The sequence below is a fragment of the Oryctolagus cuniculus genome, chromosome 4 (genome assembly GCF_051225735.1).
Source record: "Oryctolagus cuniculus isolate XC-2025 breed Fujian yellow rabbit chromosome 4, ASM5122573v1, whole genome shotgun sequence".
NCBI lineage: Eukaryota > Metazoa > Chordata > Mammalia > Lagomorpha > Leporidae > Oryctolagus > Oryctolagus cuniculus.
Genome location: NC_142870.1, coordinates 7,853,691 through 7,877,869, shown reverse-complemented (window position 1 = coordinate 7,877,869; position 24,179 = coordinate 7,853,691). Strand labels below are relative to the sequence as shown.

The window sequence follows — 24,179 nt, the reverse complement described above, 5'->3', positions numbered from 1 at the left end:
AGGCAGTTTTCATTTGGATCAATGTAACATGTGTCTTTTTTTTTTTAACATGAGTAGGAACATAGTACACATCCTGTTGTATATCTTGCTCTTTTTATATTTAAATCTTGGAGCTTGTTGCATATCATGTTTATAGAGATATATACACCTTGTTTTCACAGTTGCATAGTATTTTACTAAGGTCTACAGATGCAATCCATCAGTTTTTATTAGTGTATAATCTGTGTGCGTTTATATTCATATATGGATTACTTATATGTTCATTAATAATATATATTCAGTTTTTAAAAATTAAATACAGCTCTGTAATGATTATCCATTTGTTTACATTCTGCACTCGGATGCAAGTATGTCTGTGGGATAAATTCCTGATGAATTTCTTTTACTCAGTTGAATGGAAGAGCATATGTAATTTTAGTAACAGACACTTTTTGTTGAAAATGTATTATGTTTATTTGGTTGACAATTATTAGTTGCTGTATTTTTGGCACTAACCATTACATTTGAATCCCTTTGTCGCTTGGGTTTAAGTTTCAGAAACTTGAGAAGTAGTTACTGCTACTTAGTTGTTGATCTGATCAGACTCTGAAAGTAATGATTTTTAATAGGGACAAAAAGCTAATAACCCTTTTATGACTTATAAAGTTCTTACATGCTCACAGAGTGCGGTTTCAGAGAGTTCATAAATAGCGTCTCCTCCCCTTCCAAGTCCAGAATCAGGAGGGGGACACAGAAGACGGGCTGATGAGGCCCAAGCAGCAGCTTCCTTACTGATAAAGTCCTGGAGACTGTGCCTTGAGTCTCATAGCTGAGTGGCTCGTTAACTGTCTGACTCACAGTCTTAGATGGCACTGCGTCCCAGCGCCCTGGAAAGGGGGTAGGGTGTTTCGTTGGTGTTCAAGATCCCAGAGAGAAAAACAGAATAAGGCACATGTGATCAGTTTCACTCCCCACTACTAGATAAGTTACTGTTCTACTCTGGGGATAAGTGAGTGAGAGTGGGAAAGAAGAGAACATTCAGGCATAATTAATTGAGCAAGTCCATATGGAAGCCAGAGGAAGGAAGAATAGGTATTCTTTCCTAGCTTCATATTTTAGGGCAAAATGCAGCATATGAGGTAACAGATTAGGGGTGCTGGAGAATTGAAGTCACGTCCCCACAAAACAGTAATAAGTTGAAGTGCCTGTGCTAGATCGTTGTTTCTCACCCTCTGGTCGGTAACTTTCATGTGTTTCACAGCCTTTAAGAGTCAATAAACCATTTGCATCTGTTGAGTCTTCCTGTTTTCATGGCTGTGTTATGCAGGGTATTGCTACTGCCAAAGTCAGACCTGCTCACCAATTTAGACCCCAGGCTGCAGTAGTGTGGATGAGTGAGAACATGTAATTTACATGTCCACCCTACTTTAGTAGTAGAATATGGTCACATGACAGTACAAATGGAAATTTACCAGTATTACTGTTAATTGCTTTTATACATTAATAAGCATTGTCATAAAACATGCTATTATGATGTTAATAAAAAGTATAACACTATTCTAGTTGTGCTGTTAAAATTACAGTAGATGACATTCAACATTGATTTAACAAATATCACTGGGATTCTGTTAATGGCTGGTGTCAAAAATTAGTACAAACACATGGTCCTTTGTTCTCAGACAGCATAAAGGCGCCTGACAAGGAGGGAAGTAGCAGTCAGGAAACAGTGCCAAGTGGCCTGAGCACAAAAGAGGGAGAGGTGCCGAGGGACAAGACCACCAAGGGTCTTGGGGTCTCCATTGAGGCTGCTGGCCTTTAAAAGCAGTGGTGACGGTAGGGGGTTCTAATCCAGGAGGCGAGTGAGCTGTTAGTACTTCAAAGACGGTGACGCTGTAGAGGAGAGTGAACGTGAAGGCTTGCAGCATGGGTGTGGGTTAGAAGCCTACTGTACTGCTCTAGGCCAGTGATGGTGGTGGCTTGGAGCTTGGAGATAGTGGTGGAAGTGGAACAGTGGAAGGATTCAAGATGTTTGAGAGAAAGTTGATAGAAGTTGCCTTGTTTTGATGTTGGGAGGAACAGTGATTGGCACTGCTCTAGATTCTGCCTTAAGCTTGATGGACTGTGGGCCCACTCACTGACGTTGGCTTCACTGAAAGAGAAACAGATTTATAGGAGGTAGAACTTAACTTTGCTCTTGGACATACTGAATTGAAAGGTGTTTAAAGCATACGTATTGGAATGTCATGTACAGTACGTTTTTATGGGTCTGGAAATTGAGGGTTTTGGGCAGGAGACATTTTTGAGATAGCCTAGATGATCTGAAGTTGTAATGTGGATGAGATTGCTCAGGGAGGTGATTTTCAACTTGGACTGCATACTTGGAATCACTTGAGCTTTTAAGAAATGCCACTCACTGAGATTCCAATGTAATGCATCTGGGGTAAAGCTTCTTGGACATTAGGCTTTTAGATGCTTTCCAGAGAATTCTAACATGCAGACAAGATTGAGACTCATTGGTCTACAGAGTGCATCCTACTGAGACTGGAAGAAGAACGAGCGTTGAGTTTTGATAGCCAGTTAGAGGAGGGGGACCCTGCAAAGACCCTCCTGTTAGAAAGGCCAGAGTCAGTAGGAAAACTGGCAGTGTGGTGGCATGGAAGTAAGTGAGGGTGGCCAGCAGTGACTGCTGCTGTAGAAAAGCCAGTCTAATGGAAATTGGACTTCACCATAGGGACTTTAATTACCACAGCTGTCATTGGGAAATAAAATGGAGATGGCTAGCCCAGGCCACGTGTACAGGTGTTAGGGGAGGGACCGACCGTGGAGCTAAGAAGTATGTGGCAGACGAGGATGTTTTGACTGCACTTAACAGGCAGTTGCACTAGTTTAAATGGTGAAAAAGAATTAGCCCGTTCACCAGTTCTGGAAGGAGGTGGCTGTAGGGTTATATAGTCAGTGGCTCAACAGCATCATCATAAGTCTAAAGTTTTCCAGCCACAGTGTGTGACTTTATTCTCAGGCTGCCCTCCCCGCCTCGGGTGGCAGGCTAAATACATTGATTTAGACAGCAAGCCAGATGTTACAGTCTCCAGTAGAAGGGGGACACCTTGTTCCTATGCTCTTTTAAGAAAACAAATCTTAATACACATCATGAAAAAAGTATACAAATCAAGTGTAGTGGTTGAATTTTCAGAGATCAAATAACCATAACCAGCACCCTGATTACAACCCTATACCCCAGGGATCCCCCTTGTGCCTCCTTGCAGTCACTGCCCACCTCCTCTGCATAGGGTAACTGATGTCCCTGAATTCCATAAGTTAATTTTGACTGTTCTTGTTCAGTGTTAGTGGAGTAATATCTTGTGTGCTTCTCTGTGTTTGGCATTTCAGCATTGTTAGGGAGATCCATTCATAACTGCACGTAAAGTGTTCATCAATTGCATGAATATACCACATGCTATCCATTTTATTGTTGATGGGCATTTGGGCAGTTTCTGGTAATTGGCTTTTACAGTAGTGGGGTTGTGACTGTGTGTGCATATTCATTTCTACTGATTGTGTAACCACACAGTGGAATCCTGGCAACAGAAGATGGGCAGCTTGTCATTTTACACTCCGACCAGTAACATAGGATTCGGTTCCATGTCCTCACCTGCACTTAACTGTCGTCCATCTTTCATCTTAGATGTTTTGGTGGGTGTGTAGTGGTGTAATACTGTGATTTTAATTTGCATTTCCATAGGTTGATTAGGGATATTTAAATTGAGTATCTTTTCATAAGTTTATTGACCACTTGGATATTCTCTTTTGTGAAGTGCCTGTTTAAGTCTTTGTTGTTTTTCCTCCTTTTTTCTGTTGAGTTAAATGTCTTACTCATTTGTAGAAACTTTTTTGTTTGGTGTTGTGGATATGAATTATTGGTTGGACATATATATTGCAAGTATCTTCTCACACTCAGTGGCTTGCTTTTTCACTTTTTAAATTTTCTATTCACAAACAATTTACTTATTTTAATATAGTACAATTCTTGAATTTTTTTCTTTGTGGTAAGCACTTTTTGGATTCTGTTCATAATATATGCCTACTCTGAGGTCACCCAAATGTTCCATGTTTCATCTAAAGTTTTTTTGACTTTGACATTTCTACTTGCAGTCTGTCTGGGATTGGTCTTTGTATTTATTGTGAGATAAGGTGTATGATTCATAGTGGATGTCTGGTTGACCCAGTTCCATTTAGTAAAGGTATATTTTCTCCATGCACCACAGGGTCACCCTTGTCAGAAGTTAGGTGACTGAATGTTGGGTCAGTTTCTGATTTCTCTGCTAGTTGGGTTGTCTATATGTAGCTTTATTTTTTATTGTTGTACATAGCCTTTTGGTAGGCACTGATAGCTGGTAGTATGAGTTATCTAGTTCTGTTATCCCCTATAATCCCTTTTTAGAAGTGAATGATAAAGCAGCAAATCTCAATCTATGTCAATAGGGAAGTAAAACAAGAAAAAGTGGTAAAGTCAGTGAGATGGACCCCTTAAGGAGAGAGTAGGAATAGTTCAGCAAGTAAGATGGAATGAGAGCAACAAGTAAGGTGGGGAGAGAGTTGGGCGCTTGAATCAGTGATTTGGAGTTTGAACACTGTTGAGTGGTGTTTAGTTCCCGCAGGTGCCATAGTGGGTGGCTGAGCTGAGGTAGAAGAAGCAAGCCACTGAAGAAAAGGACACTAGGAAGCTGAGAGACTAAAGTGTTAGATCAGTTAGTACTGAACAGTTAACAAAGTCCATTCTCTAGCAAAGAATCCAACTTAGTATCTACCTTAAAACAGAACAGAATTGTTATCTTCATTTTACAGATGAGAAAGTGGGTCCCGGGCACTTTTTTTATTTTTATTTATTTATTTTTTATTTTTTGACAGGCAGAGTGGACAGTGAGAGAGAGAGACAGAGAGAAAGGTCTTCCTTTGCCGTTGGTTCACCCTCCAATGGCCGCCGCGGCCGGCGCGCTGCGGCCGGCGCACCGCGCTGATCCGATGGCAGGAGCCAGGAGCCAGGTGCTTTTCCTGGTCTCCCATGGGGTGCAGGGCCCAAGCACCTGGGCCATCCTCCACTGCACTCCCTGGCCACAGCAGAGGGCTGGCCTGGAAGAGGGGCAACCGGGACAGAATCCGGCGCCCCAACTGGGACTAGAACCCGGTGTGCCGGCGCCGCTAGGCGGAGGATTAGTTGAGCATAGCTTAGCTCATGTGTTGCATCAAAGACCTGAGAGTTACAGTTTTGAAGATCAGAGGTCTTGCTGAAATGCAAAAGTAGTGTAGAGAAACATGTAAATATTAAGAAAGTATGCATAGATAAGATGTTGATAGGAAGTACTCCAGAAATGTTAAAAGTACTTATTCCTGGGTAGTTGTGATTGTGACTCTGGGTGAGTTTTTCCCCTTTGTTTTACTTTTCTGTATTTTCCAAATTTCCTATAATGGACGTCTGTGGTATTGATTTTTAGCAATTCAGATGTATTTTTTGATTAGATGCCATACATAGAAAATTCAAAAAGTACAAGTGGATACGTACTATATAATATTTTTGTAACAAGAGAATAAAAATATTTATATATTTTATTTTTCATTTTAGAAATGCACTTGGTGATGGAAAGAGAGCCATTATTCTGAAGAACAACTGGCCTAAGGTAGGCTCTTCTGTGTTTTACATTGAGCAAATAATGCTGTATGGCTTTTTTTTAAGATTGTATTTATTTATTTATTTGAAATGCATAGTTACAGAGAGGAAGGGAGAGATAAGGAGAGGTCTTCCATCTGCTAGTTCACTCTTCAAATGGCTGCAACAGCCAGGCTGTGCTAGCCTGAAGCCAGGAGCCTCTTCCAGGTGTCCCCCATGAGTGGCAGGGACCCAAGCTCTTGGGCCATCTGCTGTTTTCCCAGGCACATTAGCAAGGAGCTGGATTGGAAGTGGAGCAGGTGGGACTTGAACTGGTACTCATATGTGATGCCAGTGTTGAAAAATCTGTTTAAATGATATGTTGACATTGTGGATGCAATTATGCTGAACTGAGGAATAGGAAAGGGAATCTTCAGTACCCTGGTCAGAGTGGGTACTCAGGACAGCTGTGAGAATATCTGCATGTGTGCCTGTGTGTGTGGGAACACAGGAGCATCCACAGGCAGTCTTGGTGAACCTTAGCAATGGAGAAGTGAAGTCTACTGGGTGGGTGTGCCTAAATGTGAAAAGGAAACTTAGAAAACTGGAGAGAAATAGAGGAGACTGTCTTTGTAACCTTGATGCAAAAGGATTTCTTAAGTAACATACAATGTACAAATCAGCAGTGGATGCTAAAAGACCCTCTTGATACGTATGACTATATCAAATTTTAAAGACACTCAAAAGACACCATGAATGAAATTCTTTTGGAGAAGATGATAGGCATATATATAACATAATTGATAGGATTTATATCCAGAATATGCAAAGAACTCCTAAAATAAATAAGAAACCCAGTACAAAATGGGCCAATAAAGCACACAAGCATTTCACAGAAGAGTAATCTCATATGGCTAGTAGAAATATGAAACTGTCCTGTTTCCTAGTAATTAAAATTAGAGGGAGTTGGTACAGATAGAAAAGTAAAAGATTGCCATAGAATAGAATAGAGGGCTTCTATACACAGCTACATACATGTGAGTAGATAAACCAGTGATATTGGGCGCTTCAGGCTGGCAAAAATTGAAGAGACCTATAGTCTGGAGCGTTGGTAAGTGGATGTAGTGACAAACCCTCAGTGACTTGGAGTACACAGTGCTTACAGCACATTTAGAGAGCACAATGATGTGCACACCCCATAATTACTTGTTTCTGTGTGGAGTAAGGTGGCTTTTCCCCCCATAACCTCCCTCCCACCCGCAACCATCTCATCTCCCACTCTCTCTCCCATCCCATTCTTCATTAAGATTCATTTTCAATTATCTTTATATACAGAAGGTCAACTTAGTATATACTAAGTAAAGATTTCAACAGTTTGCAACCATACAGATATACAAAGTATAAAGTACTGTTTGAGTAGTAGTTTTGCCATTAATTCACATAGTACAACACATTAAGTACAGAGATCCCACATGGGGAATAGTTGCACAGTGACTTCCATTGTTGATTTAACAATTGACACTCTTATTTATGACATCAGTAATCACCCGAGGCCCTTGTCATGAGCTGCCAAGGCTATGGAAGCCTCTTGAGTTCACAAACTCAGATCCTATTTAGACAAGGCCATAGTCAAAGTAGAGGTTCTCTCCTCCCTTCAGAGAAAGGTACCTCCTTCTTTGATGACCCGTTCTTTCCTCTGGGATCTCACTCACAGAGATCTTTCATTTAGGTTTGTGTGGTGGTTTTTTTTTTTTTTTTCCACATTGTCTTGGCTTTCCATGACTGAGAAACTCTCATGGGCTTTTTAGCCAGATCAGAATGCCTTAAGGGCTGATTCTGAGGCCAGAGTGCTGTTTGGGACATCTGCCATTCTATGAGTCTGCCGTGATCCCACTTCCCATGTTGGATCGTTCTCTTTTTTAATTCTTTCAGTTATTATTAGCAGATAGTAGTCTTGTTTATGTGATCCCTTTGACACTTAATCCTATCATTATGATCAATTATGAACTTAAACTGATCACTTTGAGTAGTAGGATGGCATTGGTATGCCACCTTGATGGGATTGAATTGGAATCCCCTGGCACGTTTCTAGCTCTACCATTAGGGATAAGTCCCCGAGTGAGCATGTGCCAAACTGTACATCTCCTCCCTCTCTTATTCCCACTCTTATATTTAACAGGGATCACTTTTCAGTTAAATTTAAATGACTAAGAATAATTGTGTGTTAATTAAAGAGTTCAACCAATGGTATTAAGTAGAACAGAAAAATACTAAAAGGAATAAAATAGTAAGTTGTTCCTCAACAGTCAGGACAACAGCTGATCTAATCATTGTTTCTTATAGTGTCCATTTCACTTCAACAGGTTTCCTTTTAGGTGCTCAGTTAGTTGTCACCGATCAGGGAGAACATGCGATATTTGTCCCTTTGGGACTGGCTTATTTAACTCAGCATGATGTTTTCCAGATTCCACCATTTTGTTGCAAATGACCAGATTTCATCTTTTTTTTTTACTGATGCATAGTATTCCATAGAGTACATATCCCATAATTTCTTTATCTAGTCTTCTGTTGATGGGCATTTAGGTTGATTCCATGTCTTAGCTATTGTGACTTGAGCTGCAATAAACATTGAGGTACAGACAGCTCTCTTATTTGCCAATTTAATTTCCTTTGGGTAAATTCCAAGGAGTGGGATGGCTGGGTCATGTGGTAGGGCTATATTCAGGTTTCTGAGGAAACTCCAAATTGACTTTCATAGTGGCTTTACCAGTTTGCATTCCCACCAACAGTGGATTAGTGTCCCTTTTTCCCCACATCCTCACCAGCATCTGTTGTTAGTTGATTTCTGTATGTGAGCCATTCTAACCGGGATGAGGTGAAACCTCATTGTGGTTTTGATTTGCATTTCCCTGATGGCTAGTGATCCTGAACATTTTTTCATGTGTCTGTAGGCCGTTTGGATTTCCTCTTTTGAAAAATGTCTATTGAGGTCCTTGGCCCATCTCTTAAGTGGGTTGTTTATTTTGCTGTTGCGGAGTTTCTTGATCTCTGTAGATTCTGGTTATTAACCCTTTATCAGTTGCATAATTTGTAGATATTTTTTCCCATTCTGTCAGTTGCCTCTTCACTTTTCTGACTGTTTCTTTTGCAGTACAGAAACTTCTCAATTTGATGTAATCTCAGTTGTTAATTTTGGCTTTGACTGCCTGTGCCCCTGGGGTCTTTTCCAAGAAGTCTTTGCCGGTACCTATATCTTGCAGGGTTTTTCCAATGCTCTCTAATAATTTGATGGTGTTGGGTCATAGATTTAGATCTTTAATCCATGTTGTGTGGTTTTTGATTTATCCCTTGTATACAAGGATGTTTCAATGTTCGCAAATCAATCAGTGTGATACACCACATTAACAAACTGCAGAAGAAAAACCATATGATTATCTCAATAGATACAGAGAAAGCATTTGATAAACTACAACACCCTTTCATGATGAAAACTCTAAGCAAACTGGGTATGGAAGGAATATTCCTCAATACAATCAAAGCAATTTATGAAAAACCCACGGCCAGCATCCTATTGAATGGGGAAAAGTTGGAAGCATTTCCACTGAGATCTGGTACCAGACAGGGATGCCCACTCTCACCACTGCTATTCAGTATAGTACTGGAAGTCTTAGCCAGAGCCATTAGTAAAGAAAAAAAAATTAAAGGGATACAAATTGGGAAGGAAGAAGTCAAACTGTCCTTCTTTGCAGATAATATGATTCTTTGTTTAGGGGATCCAAAAAACTCTACTAAGAGACTATTGGAACTCATAGAAGAGTTTGGCAAAGTAGCAGGATATAAAATCAATACACAAAAACCAACAGCCTTTGCATACACAGGCAATGCCATGGCTGAGGAAGAACTTCTAAAATCAATCCCATTCACAATAGCTACAAAAACAATCAAATACCTTGGAATAAACTTAACCAAGAACGTTAAAGATCTTGACGATGAAAATTACAAAACCTTAAAGAAAGAAATAGAAGAGGATATCAAAAAATGGATAAATCTTCCATGCTCATGGATTAGAAGAATCAATATCATCAAAATGGTGTATGTTATTTGTAACGTGAGTACAGGATACAAACTAATAAGCCTCAGAAATGTCCTCAAGAACTTTTTAATTTTGAAGGGCATGTTGAAACTATTTTGTTTGCAAATGACAAAACCTGACTCTGATTTGGTTTAAGTAGAAAAAGGAGTTTGTGGGGCTGGCGCTGTGGCGTAGGTTAAGCCTCTGCCTGAAGTTTTGGCATCCCATATGGGCACTGGTTCAAGCTCCGACTGCTCCACCTCTGATCCAGCTCCCTGCTAATGCGCCTGGGAAAGCAGCAAAAGATGGCCTAAGTACTTGAGCCCCTGAACCCATATAGGAGACCTGGAAGAAGCTCCTGGCCTACTTGTTGTGGCCATTTGGGGGATCTCTCTCTGTCTCTCTGTCTCCTTTCTCTCTTTCTGTAGCTCTGACTTTCAAATAAGTAAATAAAGAAATCTTTGAGAAAAAAAAGGGAGTTTATTGACTAATACAACTGAAGAGTCCAGTGGTTAGCCTCAAGAGTGATTGGACCCAGGGCTGTACACATTTTTTTTTTCCTGTTTCTCAGCTTTGCTTCCCTCTTTTATCAGTTTTGTGTTGTCTTCTTTCTTGCTTTTCTCACTCTGATTTTATCTAAGTTATATTGTTTACTCAAGTACACTGATTGTCTTCTCCAGTGTCTGATCTGTCTTAATTTATCCAATATATTTTTCATTGTAAATGCTATAGTTTTCATCTCTAGAAGATAAATTTGTTTTTTTTTTTATATTTCATGTTTCTTAATATGTCCAGTTTTTCTAGCTTCTTGGATATATAGAACATAACTATAGGAACTCTTTTAGTGCTCTTTTCTGCTAGTTCTGTCATCTGTGTCATTTGTGGTTGTTTTCAGTTGATTGGTTTTTCTCATTGTAGATCATATTTTCCCTCTTTGCCAAACTGATAATTTTTGGCTGGGTGCCAAACATTGTGAGTTTCGGTGCTGGATGTTTTCCGGTAAATGTTCTTGAGCTTTGCTTCAGGATGGGTGGAGTTACTGAGAAACAACTGAGTTCCTTGGGTCTTAAGCTGTGTGAGTGGGACCATGAGAGCTTGTGTCTGGTCCTTTAGTCTTCGTCACTGAAGCAGACCGTTTCTGAATTTCATGAATTCGGACATTTTCCAGTCTGGTTGGTAAGAACAGGAGTTATTCCTGGCTCTGTGTGAGTGCCGGCTGTTATTTCCGGTTTGCCTGTGACTGAGTCTTTTCCTGATCTTGGGTGGTTGCCCCAGCGCATGTGCTCATCAGTCTCCATTATAGCCTCACAGGGGTCCCTCTCCTGTTTCCTCTCTCGGCAGCTCTCTCTGCTCCGGTCCCCTGCCCCTAAACTTAAGCTGCCTTGGTGCCCTGGACTCGGAACTGTGTCTCTCTGGCTCAGACAGATCGCCAGTTGCCCAGGCTCCATCTTCCTGTGCTGAGCCTTGGGGAGCTCTGCTTTGTAAGCTGGAGCTAACAAGGGGCTTACTTGGTGTGTTTTTTTCCTTTAAGCATCATTCTCTTTTGTTACCCAGTGTTCAAGATCTTGCTAGCGATGTTTTCCTGTCTTTTGTCTTTGTTTGAGGTAGGAGGGTAAATCCAGTTCCTGTTATTCCATCTTGGCCAGAAGTGAAAGGGCATAGGCCCATGTGGCTTCATTTAAAAAAGACTTTTCCTGTGTGGTAGGAGTCCCATCCTGATGCCCTTCAGTGTTATTAATTCCAATGAAAAAAGAATCTCAGTGTGTATCTGGTAAACCTGAGAGATGCCCTGACCTCTCCTCAGTCATAGCCTATTTGCCCTGGTTGGGTTGGAAGACCAAGAACCCCCAGTACTGCCTCGACTGTAAGGATTAGGGACTTGATGGCCCCTGAATTAGAAGATGTTAGGCAGCCAGGGCTGGGGTAGGCTGAAGCCAGGAGCCAGGAGCTTCATCCAGATCTCCAGCATGGGTGGGGGCCCAGGGACTTGGGCCACTTTCTGCTGCTTTTTCCAGGCCATTAGCAGGGAGCTGGGTCAGAAGTGGAACAGTTGGGACTCGAACCAGCACTCAAGTGGGATGCTGGCATCGCAGACAGTAGGTTTACCTGGTACACCACAGTGCTGGTCCTAATAAAATACACTCTTTTCTCAAACAGCAGAAGTGACACTGGGTTTTGTAAGTTTTAGGGTAAAGGATCCAGTGAAACATAAGAAAATTTAGGGGGAAGGGTGGAAAAAATGTGTTCTCTTCAAATTCTTAGGTATGGTTATTTCTTGTGATTATTTTCTAGGCTAGCTGTGTTTTGTGGGTTTTTTTTTTGTTTTTTTAGTTGTCTGAATTTTTAGGTTGACAGATATCTAATGGGTGGTATTTTGACCTTGTAGCATATCTGAGAGAACTCTATCTTACACCTCCTCAGGCGTCAGGAAACAGGGCCTGCACACTTTAAGGAGAAAACAGAGTTTAACAAAATGAAATTTGAGGTGGGCTCCCAGAAGTAAGCCTAAATAGCTGAGCTGCAGGGTTCTAGAATTCGTAGGCTTGAGTCTTAGAGTAGGAGTGTTTATGCACCAACCCTGCATCAACACATGTCACATGATTTTCTCTGCTTTCTTTAGTAGTAACCTGACCTTTCTTAAAAGGCTCACTTATTTTTAATATTGTATTTTCTCCTAGATTCTCATTCAATTAAAATGTCCTTTACAAAGTATATAATAAAGAAGAAAGAGTTTTGGACAAGATATCATAAAATCAGGGGTTCTTGATTTGCCTTTTAGTAAGTCTGGCGTTGGGCCTGTCTCTGCCCTCATTTCCTTGTCAGTCCCCTCTCCAGTGGAGATTGTGTGTCTACAGTGAAGTTAGGTTTGTGAGTAGCTAGGAAGGGGGCTTATTGAGTTAGCCTGGGTTTCATGCCCTTCGCTTTCCAGATTAAAATGTTTATGCTTCATATAGAAAAGTTCCCAAATGAGTAAATGGAACCAGTGAGGGTTTGGCTTCTATAGCAAACAAAAAAGACCAAAAAAAAAAAACCCTTGTCATTGGAATTCATAGTAAGTCAGTGGTTTTTTGACTGTTTCTTAAACCCAGGGATAAAATCATTGAAAGCTGGTTGGAGGGAGCAAGAGGGCTTCTATAGCAAACAAAAAAGACCAAAAAAAAAAAAACCCTTGTCATTGGAATTCATAGTAAGTCAGTGGTTTTTGGACTGTTTCTTAAACCCAGGGATAAAATCATTGAAAGCTGGTTGGAGGGAGCAAGAGGGCTGGAGGGTCTGGCCTGTGTGCGCCCTTATCTGTGCCTGTGCTTTTTGGAGGGGATTGTTATTCCAGCTCCAGAAGTCTTTGCTGTGCAGAACGTAGGGAATATAATGACTTAGAGACTGTTACTTCTGCCCTGATGTGTGTTGAAAAAATTGTTACTCCTTTATAATGAATTTCGTACTTTATTTGACACAACATGTTATACTTCATCTTTCTTAGTAAAATAAAACAAAAGTTGAATTTTTTCCTAGAGGTGCAGCAATCTCTAAAGGAAAAATATTGATCTATAGCCAGTTGTTAAAAATTATTTGCCTGTTTGTAACTTTTCACTTAGCTCATTAGAGGATTTATTTTCTGAGATATTAACATTTTTGTTTATTTTACATTGATGAGGCCTAATCTAACATTTTAAGCAAAATACTCTTCCTTATCTTTTTTTTAACTTGAGCATATTTTTGAGAAAAAATTAAATTTATCTTTTTGGAACAGGGTCATTATCGTTATTGTGATGCTCTTTCTATGCTGGGGGAATATGACTGGGCCCTGCAAGCAAACATAAAAGCTCAAAAACTCTGTAAAAATGACCCTGAGGGAATCAAGGAACTAATTCAGCAGCATGTAAAGTTACAAAAACAAATAGAAGACCTACAAGGTATTTCACCTAAAATTCTTTTGGTTAAAGTCAAATTCCCTTTAAGACATTTGAAGGTGGGTTTCTTGGATTCATGGAGAACTATAAATCAATACTGAGTTGACTTGTACCTACTCTGTTATGTTATCTTGCTCAGGTCACTTAAGTTTTCCATTTTTGTCTGTATAGAATTAGTGCTATAATCCATTAGGTAGTTGTACATGATTTAAATTATTTAATTGAAACAGTCTGCAACAAAATTATTGTTATTTATTCTTCTGTAGGAAAATATCCCTTCCAGAAATTCTGAATAAAATAAAGATTTTTTGAAACAACTGTTTTAAGGTTTTCCCTCCATTATTAAGGGTTTTTCCTAAAGAAGAGCCCCATCAGTGGGTTGATATTTTTGTACCAGGGTTGCAGCCAATTCTATAGCATGCTGAACATGAAGACACACATATGGCAGAAATTGGCTGTGCAGGCTTAGGAGTTGGGGATTTTCCTTCTCCCATGTTTTCTTTCTTAAGTCATCTTGCTTTCTCCAATGCCTGAAATTCCCTCAGTGTGTACATTCAGCCTATGAGTCTTTCCTGTTCTTTCTTCTTTGGGTATTTAACATCTGTAGAGCTGAGCTGAGCAGTTCGGTTTCACTGGCAGATGTTGCCATCCAGTATAATGTAATTCTGAGATTGTGAGCTCCTTGAAGACAGGTATCATCTCAGACGTGAATTTATGTATGGCTGTCATCTTCCCAATGATAATATGAAATGGGATGTCACACAAGGTTTCTGTAACATTCTGTTGTCACTATACTAAAACCGAAGACATTTAGAAAGGAACAGTTGCTTAGATTTAGTTTTCAGCTTCCTAAATTTAATGTTTTTGCTGTCAACTTAAAGGAAATTTGAAAATATTTAGAGGTCTCTGTTGTCAGTCCATTGATTACTGTGTGTGTGTGTGTGTGTGTGTGTGTGTGTGTGTGTGATTGACTTTTATAGGTCGAACACCAACTAAGAATCCACTTAAAACCTTTTATGAAAGCAGGTGAGTTGACATCAGGTCAGTGGTTACTACTTGGAATGCCTTTGCCCATGCATTTAAGAATCATTTGCATTTGTGGACTGAGTGCTGATAGCAACCACAGTAGGGTTGGGGATGGAGGGAAGGCAGGTGGTTTTTCAAGTGTTCCTGCCTAAGCTCAGGTGCCCTACAAGTTGTCAGCTTCATTTTGCTGTTTGCTGAACCACCTGGGTGTGCGTATAGGAGATCGGTAGCCTGTGCTTGTGGGAAGAGAGGAATGAAACGTTAACTGCATGTTATGCTTGAATAGGACCAGGCTGACCATGGTGGTCCTGGTGGGAGAGAGCTGGGACACAGCCTGTGCCTTGTGCCTTTCCCTGCTGATCTGGACGCATCTGCCCCAGCCTCCCAATATCTTGGCAAAGACGAGGGCACTTCCTGTCGGAAATAGGCAGCAAAATCGATGAATATGCCCCCAAGAAGACAAACAGCAGCTAGGGTTCCACCTTTGCTTATTTGGCAATTGAAATAGATAAAGCTCTTTTCCATGTGGTGGCCTGATGCTTAAGATACTGAAGTTGTGACTTAGTTATTTTAATATTGGAACTCAGCATACTCATACTTTTCTTGAAATGATTTTGTTTGAGTTTAATACCAAATTTAAAACAATGTTATATATAAAGCCCCACTTCAGAGGTAGGAGAGCCTTTTTAAAGCGGTAATTCCTTGTTTTCAAGGAAAAAAAAAAACCTGATTGCTGCAGCCTATTTGAAGGATAGCATTTTAAAATGCATATTAATTAATAGGAATAAAATGATCATTCTTTATCCCTTCTCAGGGCCTATAATCCTAAGACTTTATCAGCACCTGCATTTAGTACTTCACTTAATTTTGTGGAGACAGAAAGAGATTTCAGAAAAACTGACCGCAAAATGGCAAACAGTGGTAATCAGAATATAAAGGTAAGTGCAGTTAAAGACCAACAGTACTTAAAGTATTGATCGTGGTTTTTTGTTTTTTGTTTTTTTTTGTTGTTTTTTTTTTTTTTTTTTTTTTTTTTTTTTTACAGGCAGAGTTAGACAGTGAGAGAGAGAGAGAAAGGTCTTCCTTCCATTGGTTCACCCCCCAAATGGCCTCCACGGCCGGCGTGCTGAGCCAATCTGAAGCCAGGAGCCAGGTGCTTCTTCCTGGTCTCCCCTGCGGGTGAAGGGCCCAAGCACTTGGGCCATCCTCCACTGCCTTCCCGGGCCACAGCAGAGAGCTGGTCTGGAAGAGGAGCAACCGGGACAAAACTGGCATCCCAACCGGGACTAGAACCCAGGGTGCCAGTGCTGCAGGCGGAGGATTAGCCTAGTGAGCCGTGTGCTGGCTGATCATGTTGTATTTTTACAATAACATTTTGGTGATAATGGGAACCAAATATTGACTGATAACTAGTCCTTTTCTGCATATTGTTCTCAAGAGAATGATTCTCTTTTTATATAGCTACATAAAAATAGTATTTGAAAGTCACAGAACTTCTAAAATATTTTCTCTAAATGTCATTTTGCCACTTAGTCCTGTTGGTATGCCCTCCCCTTACATGTGTGTCACCATATGGTCACTTGGGAATAAGTAACAGAAGGTCTGGTGGCCAGATCAATCCTTCCCCTCAAAAATGTTCTGGATTTTTCTTTCCTTCTCTTTCCTATTTTGCAAGCAACATGATCAGCTCACATCACACCAGCCCACCTGGTACTGTGCTGAGGGGCCTGGCAGGCACTCCTTTCCCACTATACCCGTAGTATTTCTGTAGCCTCTCTTCCCCTGGACAGCAGTGGTCCTTGATTCCTGTCTGTCCCCAGCAGAAGTCTTGTTCTGATGTTTCCTTCAGAGCACCATGAGGCCTCTAGCCTGCCCTGACCAGGTGTGCCAGATGGCCATGTCTAAACTCTGAACTGTGGTGCACACAAAACTCAGCAGCTGTCACCCTCTCCACATTTGTACTTCTCCTCAGGGTTTGAGGAAAGAAAAAGAAAATGGTTTTTGGTGTTGTGAGTGATGGGCATTGAAGGAAACTTTTCCAACTCACTCTAGTGCTTTTTATAATACTGAGAATCTCTGAGGCTGCCTTCAACTAGGTTGAGGAGCATAGGGAAAAATGAGATAATTTTTTTTAACGATTTATTTTGTTTATTTGGAAGACAGAGCTACAGAGAGAGGTAGGGACAGAGAGCGAGGTCTTCCATCTGCTGATTCACTCCCCAGATGGCCGCAACGGCTGGAACTGTGCCAATCAGGAGTCAGGAGCCTCTTCTGGGTCTCCCTCGTGGGTACAGGGGCTCAAGGACTTGGGCCATCTTCTATTGCTTTCCCAGGCCGCAGCAGAAAGCTGGATCAGAAGTGGAGCAGCCAAGTCTCAAACCGGCACCCATATGAGATGCCAGCATTTCAGGCCAAGGCGTCAACCTGCTGCGCCACAGTGTTGGCCCCGGGATCATGTTATTTCATTAAGAACATATTGAACAACTGTCATGTGCCACACCTCATGCTGGCAGCAGAAATAGAACTTGTCATATCCCATCATAATCTCTTATCATTAGGTATTATTTTGTGTGTTTATATGTTTAGGCTTAATAACCAGCTGCATATTTTAGGTGCTTGGGTGAATTCTTCATGGCTGTGTTTTTTGAAAGTCTCACTGATTTTATTTTCCCGGGCAGGCGGTAGATGAGGCTTTGAAGGTGGATGATTGTGACTGTCACCCTGAATTTTCTCCTCCACCAAGTGAGTATCTCTTTCTTTTAGGGAAATTGTTGCCAAGTAAATGTAGAGTAGACTCAATTTAAAAAAAAAAAAAAGATTTTATTTATTTGAAAGAGTTGTAGAGAGAGAGAGATCGATCTTCCATCCACTGGTTCATTCCCCAAATGGGTGCAATCAGAAGTCAAGAGCCAGGAGCTTCTTTTGGATCTCCATGCTGGTGCAGGAGCCCAAGGACTTGGGCCATCTTTCACTGCTTTCCCAGGTGGTTGCAGAAAGCCATATCAGAGGAGGAACAGCCAGGACTAAACTGGTGCCCATATGGGATGCCGGTGCTTCAGGCCGGGGCTTTAACCCACTATGCCACATCACTGGCCCAGGTAGCCTCAATTTTTATGCCATAAAATTTGCACAAGCATTACTTCTATTGGCTGTTTTTTTTTTTGTTTTTTTTTTTTTAAGATTTATTTTATTTACTTGAAAGAGAGAGATAGAGACAGAGAGAGAGAGGTCTTTCATTTGGTTCACTCCCCGAATGGCCACAATGGCCAGAGCCAAGATGATCTGAAACCAGGTGCCAGGAGCTCCTTCTGGGTCTCTCATATGAGTGCAGGGGCTGAAGGACTTGGCCCATCCTCCACTGCTTTCCCAGGCCATAGCAAAGAGCTGGATCAGAAGTGGAGCTGGGGCTGGTGCTGTGGTGTAGTGCCAGCATCCCATATGGGCTCCAGTTTGAGTCCTGGCTGCTCCACTCCCAAACCAGCTCTCTGCTATGGCCTGGGAAAGCAGTAGAAGATGGCCCAAGTCCTTGGGTGTGGGAGACCTGGAAGAAGCTCCTGGCTCCTGGTTTCAGATCAGTGCAGCTCCGGCCATTACAGCCAATTAAGGAGTGAACCATCGAATAGAAGACCTCTCTCTCTGCCTCTCCTTCTCTATGCAATTGTGACTTTCAAATAAATAAATATTTAAAAAAGAAAGAAACCTAGCAGTTGTCTGCTTTCTTCGGGGAAAGAAAAAAGTGGAGCAGCTGGGACTTGAACCAGCGCCCATATGGGATACTGGTGCTGCAGGCCAGAACTGTGCCAATTCAAAGCCAGGAGCCAAGAGCTTCTTCTGAGTCTCCCATTTGGGCGCAGGGGCCCAAACACTTGGGTCATCTTCTACTGCTTTCCCAGGCCTTAGCATAGAACTGGATTTGAAGAAGAGCAGCCGGGACTAGAATCAGTGCGCATATGGGATGCTGGCGCCACAAGGCAGAGGATTAACCTACTGCTCCACAGTGCCGGCCCCCAGGCCTTTAACCCACTGTGCCACAGCATCAGCTCCTACATTGTTCTCATTGTACATTATGGTATTTCTATATTAACAGAGTAATGAATGTTTATTTCAAGTCAGTGCTAAGTTGCTCATGAATTTTCATTGTTGAAAGTGTATTGTTGCCTCTGTCCAAAACTACCCTGTTTTCTGATTGGCCTCCACTACAAAATGTTAATATCACAAATACTATTTATCTGCCTATGGACTATCTGTGCATATGTTTTATATGTGCTTAACATATAAAAGGAAGTACATTATTTTCATCTTTCAGTAATTGATTTTCACCTTATTGGGATTGATACTGCACCCTTGAAGAATGGATTCTCTCTAGCCCATTTTGAACTGCTCTAACAAAAGCAGCAAACCGCATAGCTTAAAAACATTTAGTTCTTACATTTCTGGAGGCTGGGAAATCCACTATCATGGCACCAGAAAATTCAGTGGGGGTGTTCCTCGTCCTGGTTCACTGATAGATAGCCATCTTCACTGTGTGCTCACATGGCAGAAGGGGCAAGAGAGCTTGCTGGGACCTCTTCTTTGCTCTGAGGACACTGACCCCATTCCTGAGGGCGCTGCCTCATGACCCAGTCACAGCCAAAGGTCAACCTCCTAGTGCTGTCACCTTGGGGATCAGGTGTTCACATAGGAATCTTGGGGCAGAGACTCGAACGTTCAACTCCAACATGCTTTAGGCTAGTTCCTGTTGAAGTTGAATACGCCCAGTGCGTGTGTGTGTTTATGCAACTGGTAAACGTGCAGACATGCTCACTACTTAGCTTCTCTGGAGATGAACGTTCCAGAGAAGCGCGTTTTCATGCTTCATTTTTTCTCTTTTCCTTTAAATATATTTTTAAACTCTTGTTTTATTTTACTTTAAAGTGGGCGAGAGAGAGAGAGATCGATCGATCTCATTTGATGGTTTATTCTCCAGATGGCCACAATTGCTATGGCTGAATTAGGCTGAAGCTGGAGTCCAGAAACTCCCATCTGGCTCTCCCTGTGGGTGGTATGGATCCAAGCACTTGTGCCATCCTGTGTTGTTTTCCATGGTGCACATTAACAGGAAGCTGGAATTGGAAGTAGGACTGGGACTGAAAACTAGGCACTGCAATACGGGATGCAGGCAGCCCAAGCGGCATCCTGTGGCTGCACCAAACACCTGCCCCTTTGTTTATTTCTTTATCTCCATTTATACTACAAGATTTTGATGAGGACTTTAGGACTATATGCTTACATGCTTTCCTGCATGAAATTAAGTTAGAGCAGTTATTTATCTCCAGCATTCCTGCGATGTTTCTTGGGTTACTGTGGAGAGATGCTTGGTCTTCTCTCCTCAGAAATGCTGTTGCTTTGTTTCTTTTCTCCTAAGTGTGTTGCTTCTAGCATTCACTGTGTCCTTGCCTGCCCACAGCTGTTTAGTATTGGGCACTTTTATTTTGTTCACTTTTACCATAATTTTAGGGTAGGAGACCCTGGTGGTTATCTCATCTGATGTAATTCTAACAGCCTTTGAAACATCTTTGAAGATAAAAAAGTTTTTTTTTTTTTTTTTTTTTTAGAAGACAGCCTTTAATTTATAGATTTTCCAACAATTTAAGTATTGTTCACGCTTCAGATGAAGACATTGAGGTTCCAAGGTTAGGGTTAAATGTTTTGCCTGGTGTCACACAGCCAAAATCGAACTGGAACTCTTCTGCCTTCCCAGAAGTATTTCTCTCTTTCTGAGGCAACCATAGCCAGCTCAGGCTCCCACTCCCTCCTGCACTGGCTGTGACTTTCCTGTGCTCTCATCCAGACCCTCCAGGTGGGCCCTGGCCCTCTGGCTGTCCATACTCACACTTCCACCCGGCTGGGAGCTTGCACTCCCCTGACCAAGAACATGCTGAGGCCGCCCACACGGCTGCTAGGAAGGCGGAGCCTGCACAGCTGGAGAGCAGAGTGAAAATGATAGGGACACCAGGGCCTTGGAAAGGAACAAACACATGGGAAAGAGAAAGCATGTCGTGTAACTTGCCAGGAACCCTGGGGGAGAGGGGGAGGAGACTCCAGGTGGAGAAACAGACAGTGTAATCTTCAGGTGTTGTTGAGTTGGCCAAGGTGACCTGACTGAGCACTCTTCACACTTCTGTGCAGAACAGGCTACTCCAGTATCAGTTCCCTGATTGGTTCATGTGGCCTATCTCATTAGCATACACTTTCAGTTGTCCCTTCCTGCTGATTGGCTGTTACTATGGCTTCCTAATTGGTCATTATCCCTTCCTTCTGATTAGTTCTCAATCTGTCCCTCCCCTTAACTGGGGAAATCTTTACTTTCTTTTCAGAAAGGGGCAATCAGAGAAAGCCACTTTGTTGTAAAAGAGCTGCTCTGGCAGCTGCTCCCGTGGAGTCCCCCTCCTGACTGCTGAGACAGGTTTCCTGCTCTCGGTAAAAATCTCATGTGCTCACCTTGAGACAAGAGCAGAGATAGCCCTCATCGTCCCACAACAGAAAGTCTATAAATGAACACCCCACCCTGTCTTTGCAGCCCGTTCCCACCTTGCAGCCTTGTGAGCTCCTCACATCACCCATGCACAGTATTTCTCAGAAGAGCTCCACTCTGGGTTCTGGCTGTTCTGTTCCAGTCCTGCTTATTCCTCAAAACCACACATCAGCACTGCATTCTCACAAATACTGTCGCCTCCCATTCCAGCTTATGTGATTCCCTTTCTGGGACTAAGGGAGTACCATGTCAGTAACAACACTGCGTCTTCTCTTCATCACTACAGAAGTAATGTTTCTTTCCATCCCATCTGATTGTAAGCTACCTGAGCATAGGAGCTGCCCCGTGCCTCTCCATATCGGCTATAGACCTAAATAATAATACTTACTGTAAGTTCTCTTTCTAGTCATTTTACACCATACATGGGAAGCTTGCATCAGGTACTTTTTTGTCTCACCTACTCGCAGTTACATTCACACAGTATTGCTTCTTTCACTTATATTCCAATGTAAGTGTTTTTACTTTACTCTGGAGTTTGCAGGTTTCTGTGTGTAGACTTCATGAACGGATGCTTTTGTATTCACAGGTCAGCCTCCAAAACATAAAGGAAAGCAAAAACCTCGAAATAACGAACCAGAGAAGCCCAGGTGTGTCTTCTCTGATTGTACAGGGACTTCATCAAGATCGCATTGGATCTGGAAATTAATTTGGGGGAATCTGCATCCTGGGGTCTTGAATGAGCCTCAGTACATGTATATAATATATGTATATATTGCCTATGTAAATAGGGCTGTTTTACTTGAAAAAGATTCAAAACAACTGCTTTTTCTCCTTTAGTTCTAGTTCACAGTTGACGTTACCAGTAGATTTGAAAAACATCTTAGAGAAACAATTCTCTAAATCTTCCAGAGCTGCACACCAGGTAATGGAGAAGGCTTTTCCAGCGGAGTAGCAAACTGTGAACAAAATGTTTTTCCATTAATAATGTTCTTGTTATGTATGTCTCAAATTATTTTTTTAAGAATTTTATAGATCTACGATTCAATATTATGTTGCTAAAAAACAACACTGTCACTAAATTAAATGTTAGCACTGTCACTAAAGTAACAGTTAATGTAGTAATTGTATTATCGAGAGGTTTAACTAATGGTTAATACTGTTTGATTTCCAGTGATTTAACAATAATATTACCCTTAAATATTTTTCAGAGAATTAAAGCACTTCAAAATATTTAAGCACTTGTATATTTTATTATACATACTCTAAAATCATTAAAGATTTACCAACCTTTTTATATTTTGGATGATTTAGCACTAATATAACTTTGTATATAAAATTATTTTTTGTTATTTAGTGATGAAAATATATATTAACATGTAATAGAACCTCTGCCTATCCAAAAAAAAAAAAACATGTAATAGAATGCTTGTTTTAAAATCTATGGGTCATTTTAAAAATCAGTTAACAATCTTAGATTCTGTAACATATCTTACAAGAACTAAAATTTTCTTCTTTCAAGATTTATTTAGAGCAATAGAGAGAAGGAGTGTGGGGAAAAGAGAGAGATGGATCTTCGATTTACTGGTTCACTCCCCAGATGACTACAATAGCTAGGGCTGAGCCAGGCTGAAGCCAGGAGCCAGGAACTCCATCCTTGTCTCCGACATGGATTTCAGGAGCCCAACTATTTGGCCATCTTCAGCTGCCTTCCCAGGCTCATTAGCAGGAAGCTGGAACAGATGGGAGTGGTAGGGACTTGAACTGGCATTTCAGTATCAGATGCTGGCTGAACCTGCTGTGCCACAATACCAGCCCCGTAAAAACAGATTTCTAATCATTTTCATAAAATAATTTTTAGAATTTCTAACAGTTGGGGATATTTAAGTTAGGTTTTCCTATGTTGATTTTACTGACTGCAAACCATAAAGGACTTAAATAGAAGAGACAGCCTGTGAAGATAAAAAGACCTTTTAAATAAATATGAGAGTTATTTTTATGCCCTCACGTGTTCACTCACCACGTTTTGGTTGAGGCCCCACATGCTGAAGACGGAGTTGAGTTTGGTGGTGATGCGACTCTCTCTGCTCTGGTGGAACTTCCAGTACAGGTCGAGGGAAATAACTTCCACTGAAAACAAGAGCTGCAGGGTCTGTGTCTTCAGAATGAGGACGAGATTGAAATCTTATCAGGTTGTGCAAGACTAGTTATCTATGGGATAGCACATCACCAACTTCAAATGTATATCTGAAAATAAATATGGCTGTCACTGAGGTTTTAAAGTACTATGATAACAAAAACCAGCTTCACCTGAATTGCTTTTGTCCATGAGTAATTTAGAGAAAAGTTCTTCTGAACTTTTAATTCACTGGATGGACACCAGCAGGAAGCTTTTGTTAATTTGTAACCACTCTGCTTTTCCCTGCCTGCTTTGTGCAGTGGAATCTCCTTTTGAGTCTGTTTTGTTAGGAACAGTGAGGAATAGAACATGCATGCTTAGTTTTCTGCTCCACTGAATGGTGCACACATGTATGGTGTAAGGAGTGAGAGGATACTGCTGTTTCCCCAGGTGCATTAGCAGGGAGCTGGATTGGAAGTGGAGCATTTGAGTCTCAAACCAGCGCCCGCCCATATGGGATGCTCATCACAGGTGGTGGCTTTACTCACTATGCCACAGTACCGGACCCTCTGGAACTTCTGTGACATATAGATGTTGTCACGTTGCTAAAATCTGAGTTTAAACTGTGATATATGTTCACGAAAGTATTCAGATTACAAAATTTTTCTCATTTAAGAGCAGTTATAGCAATTTTATTACATTTTCTTATGTTCTTATGCATTTAACCTATTGGTCTATCTCCCAATAATTTCGTATAGTTATCTGTGGCAGGAGTATTTAAAGATTGAATTCTTCACCTCTTACTTTGGAATTAATGTTTCTTTTAAAGCAGGTTGGTGGTAGTTAACATCTCATAGTGATCAGTACATATTGCATGTTTTATTGCACCTAATTGTTCTAGTCCAAGCCAAGCAACT

General features: G+C 41.2%; 1 protein-coding gene across 28 annotated transcripts in view; it reads left to right on the top strand.

Annotated features, from left to right (window-relative positions):
- TTC3 (tetratricopeptide repeat domain 3) overlaps window positions 1-24,179 on the top strand; it is a 127,103-nt gene that overhangs the window by 27,774 nt on the left and 75,150 nt on the right. For 7 of the 28 annotated variants that reach the window (XM_008274871.5, XM_008274874.5, XM_008274872.5 and 4 more), the window contains 7 exons: window positions 5,600-5,654; window positions 13,447-13,609; window positions 14,587-14,632; window positions 15,447-15,570; window positions 17,311-17,374; window positions 21,733-21,793; window positions 21,984-22,068. In XM_008274871.5, the coding sequence (XP_008273093.4) occupies window positions 5,600-5,654; window positions 13,447-13,609; window positions 14,587-14,632; window positions 15,447-15,570; window positions 17,311-17,374; window positions 21,733-21,793; window positions 21,984-22,068 (598 nt within the window). Of the gene's footprint in view, window positions 1-5,599; window positions 5,655-10,705; window positions 10,872-13,446; window positions 13,610-14,586; window positions 14,633-15,446; window positions 15,571-17,310; window positions 17,375-21,732; window positions 21,794-21,983; window positions 22,069-24,179 lie in introns of those variants that run through there. The other 21 variants (XM_070071833.2, XM_070071831.2, XM_089331411.1 and 18 more) reach the window with 9 other exon arrangements.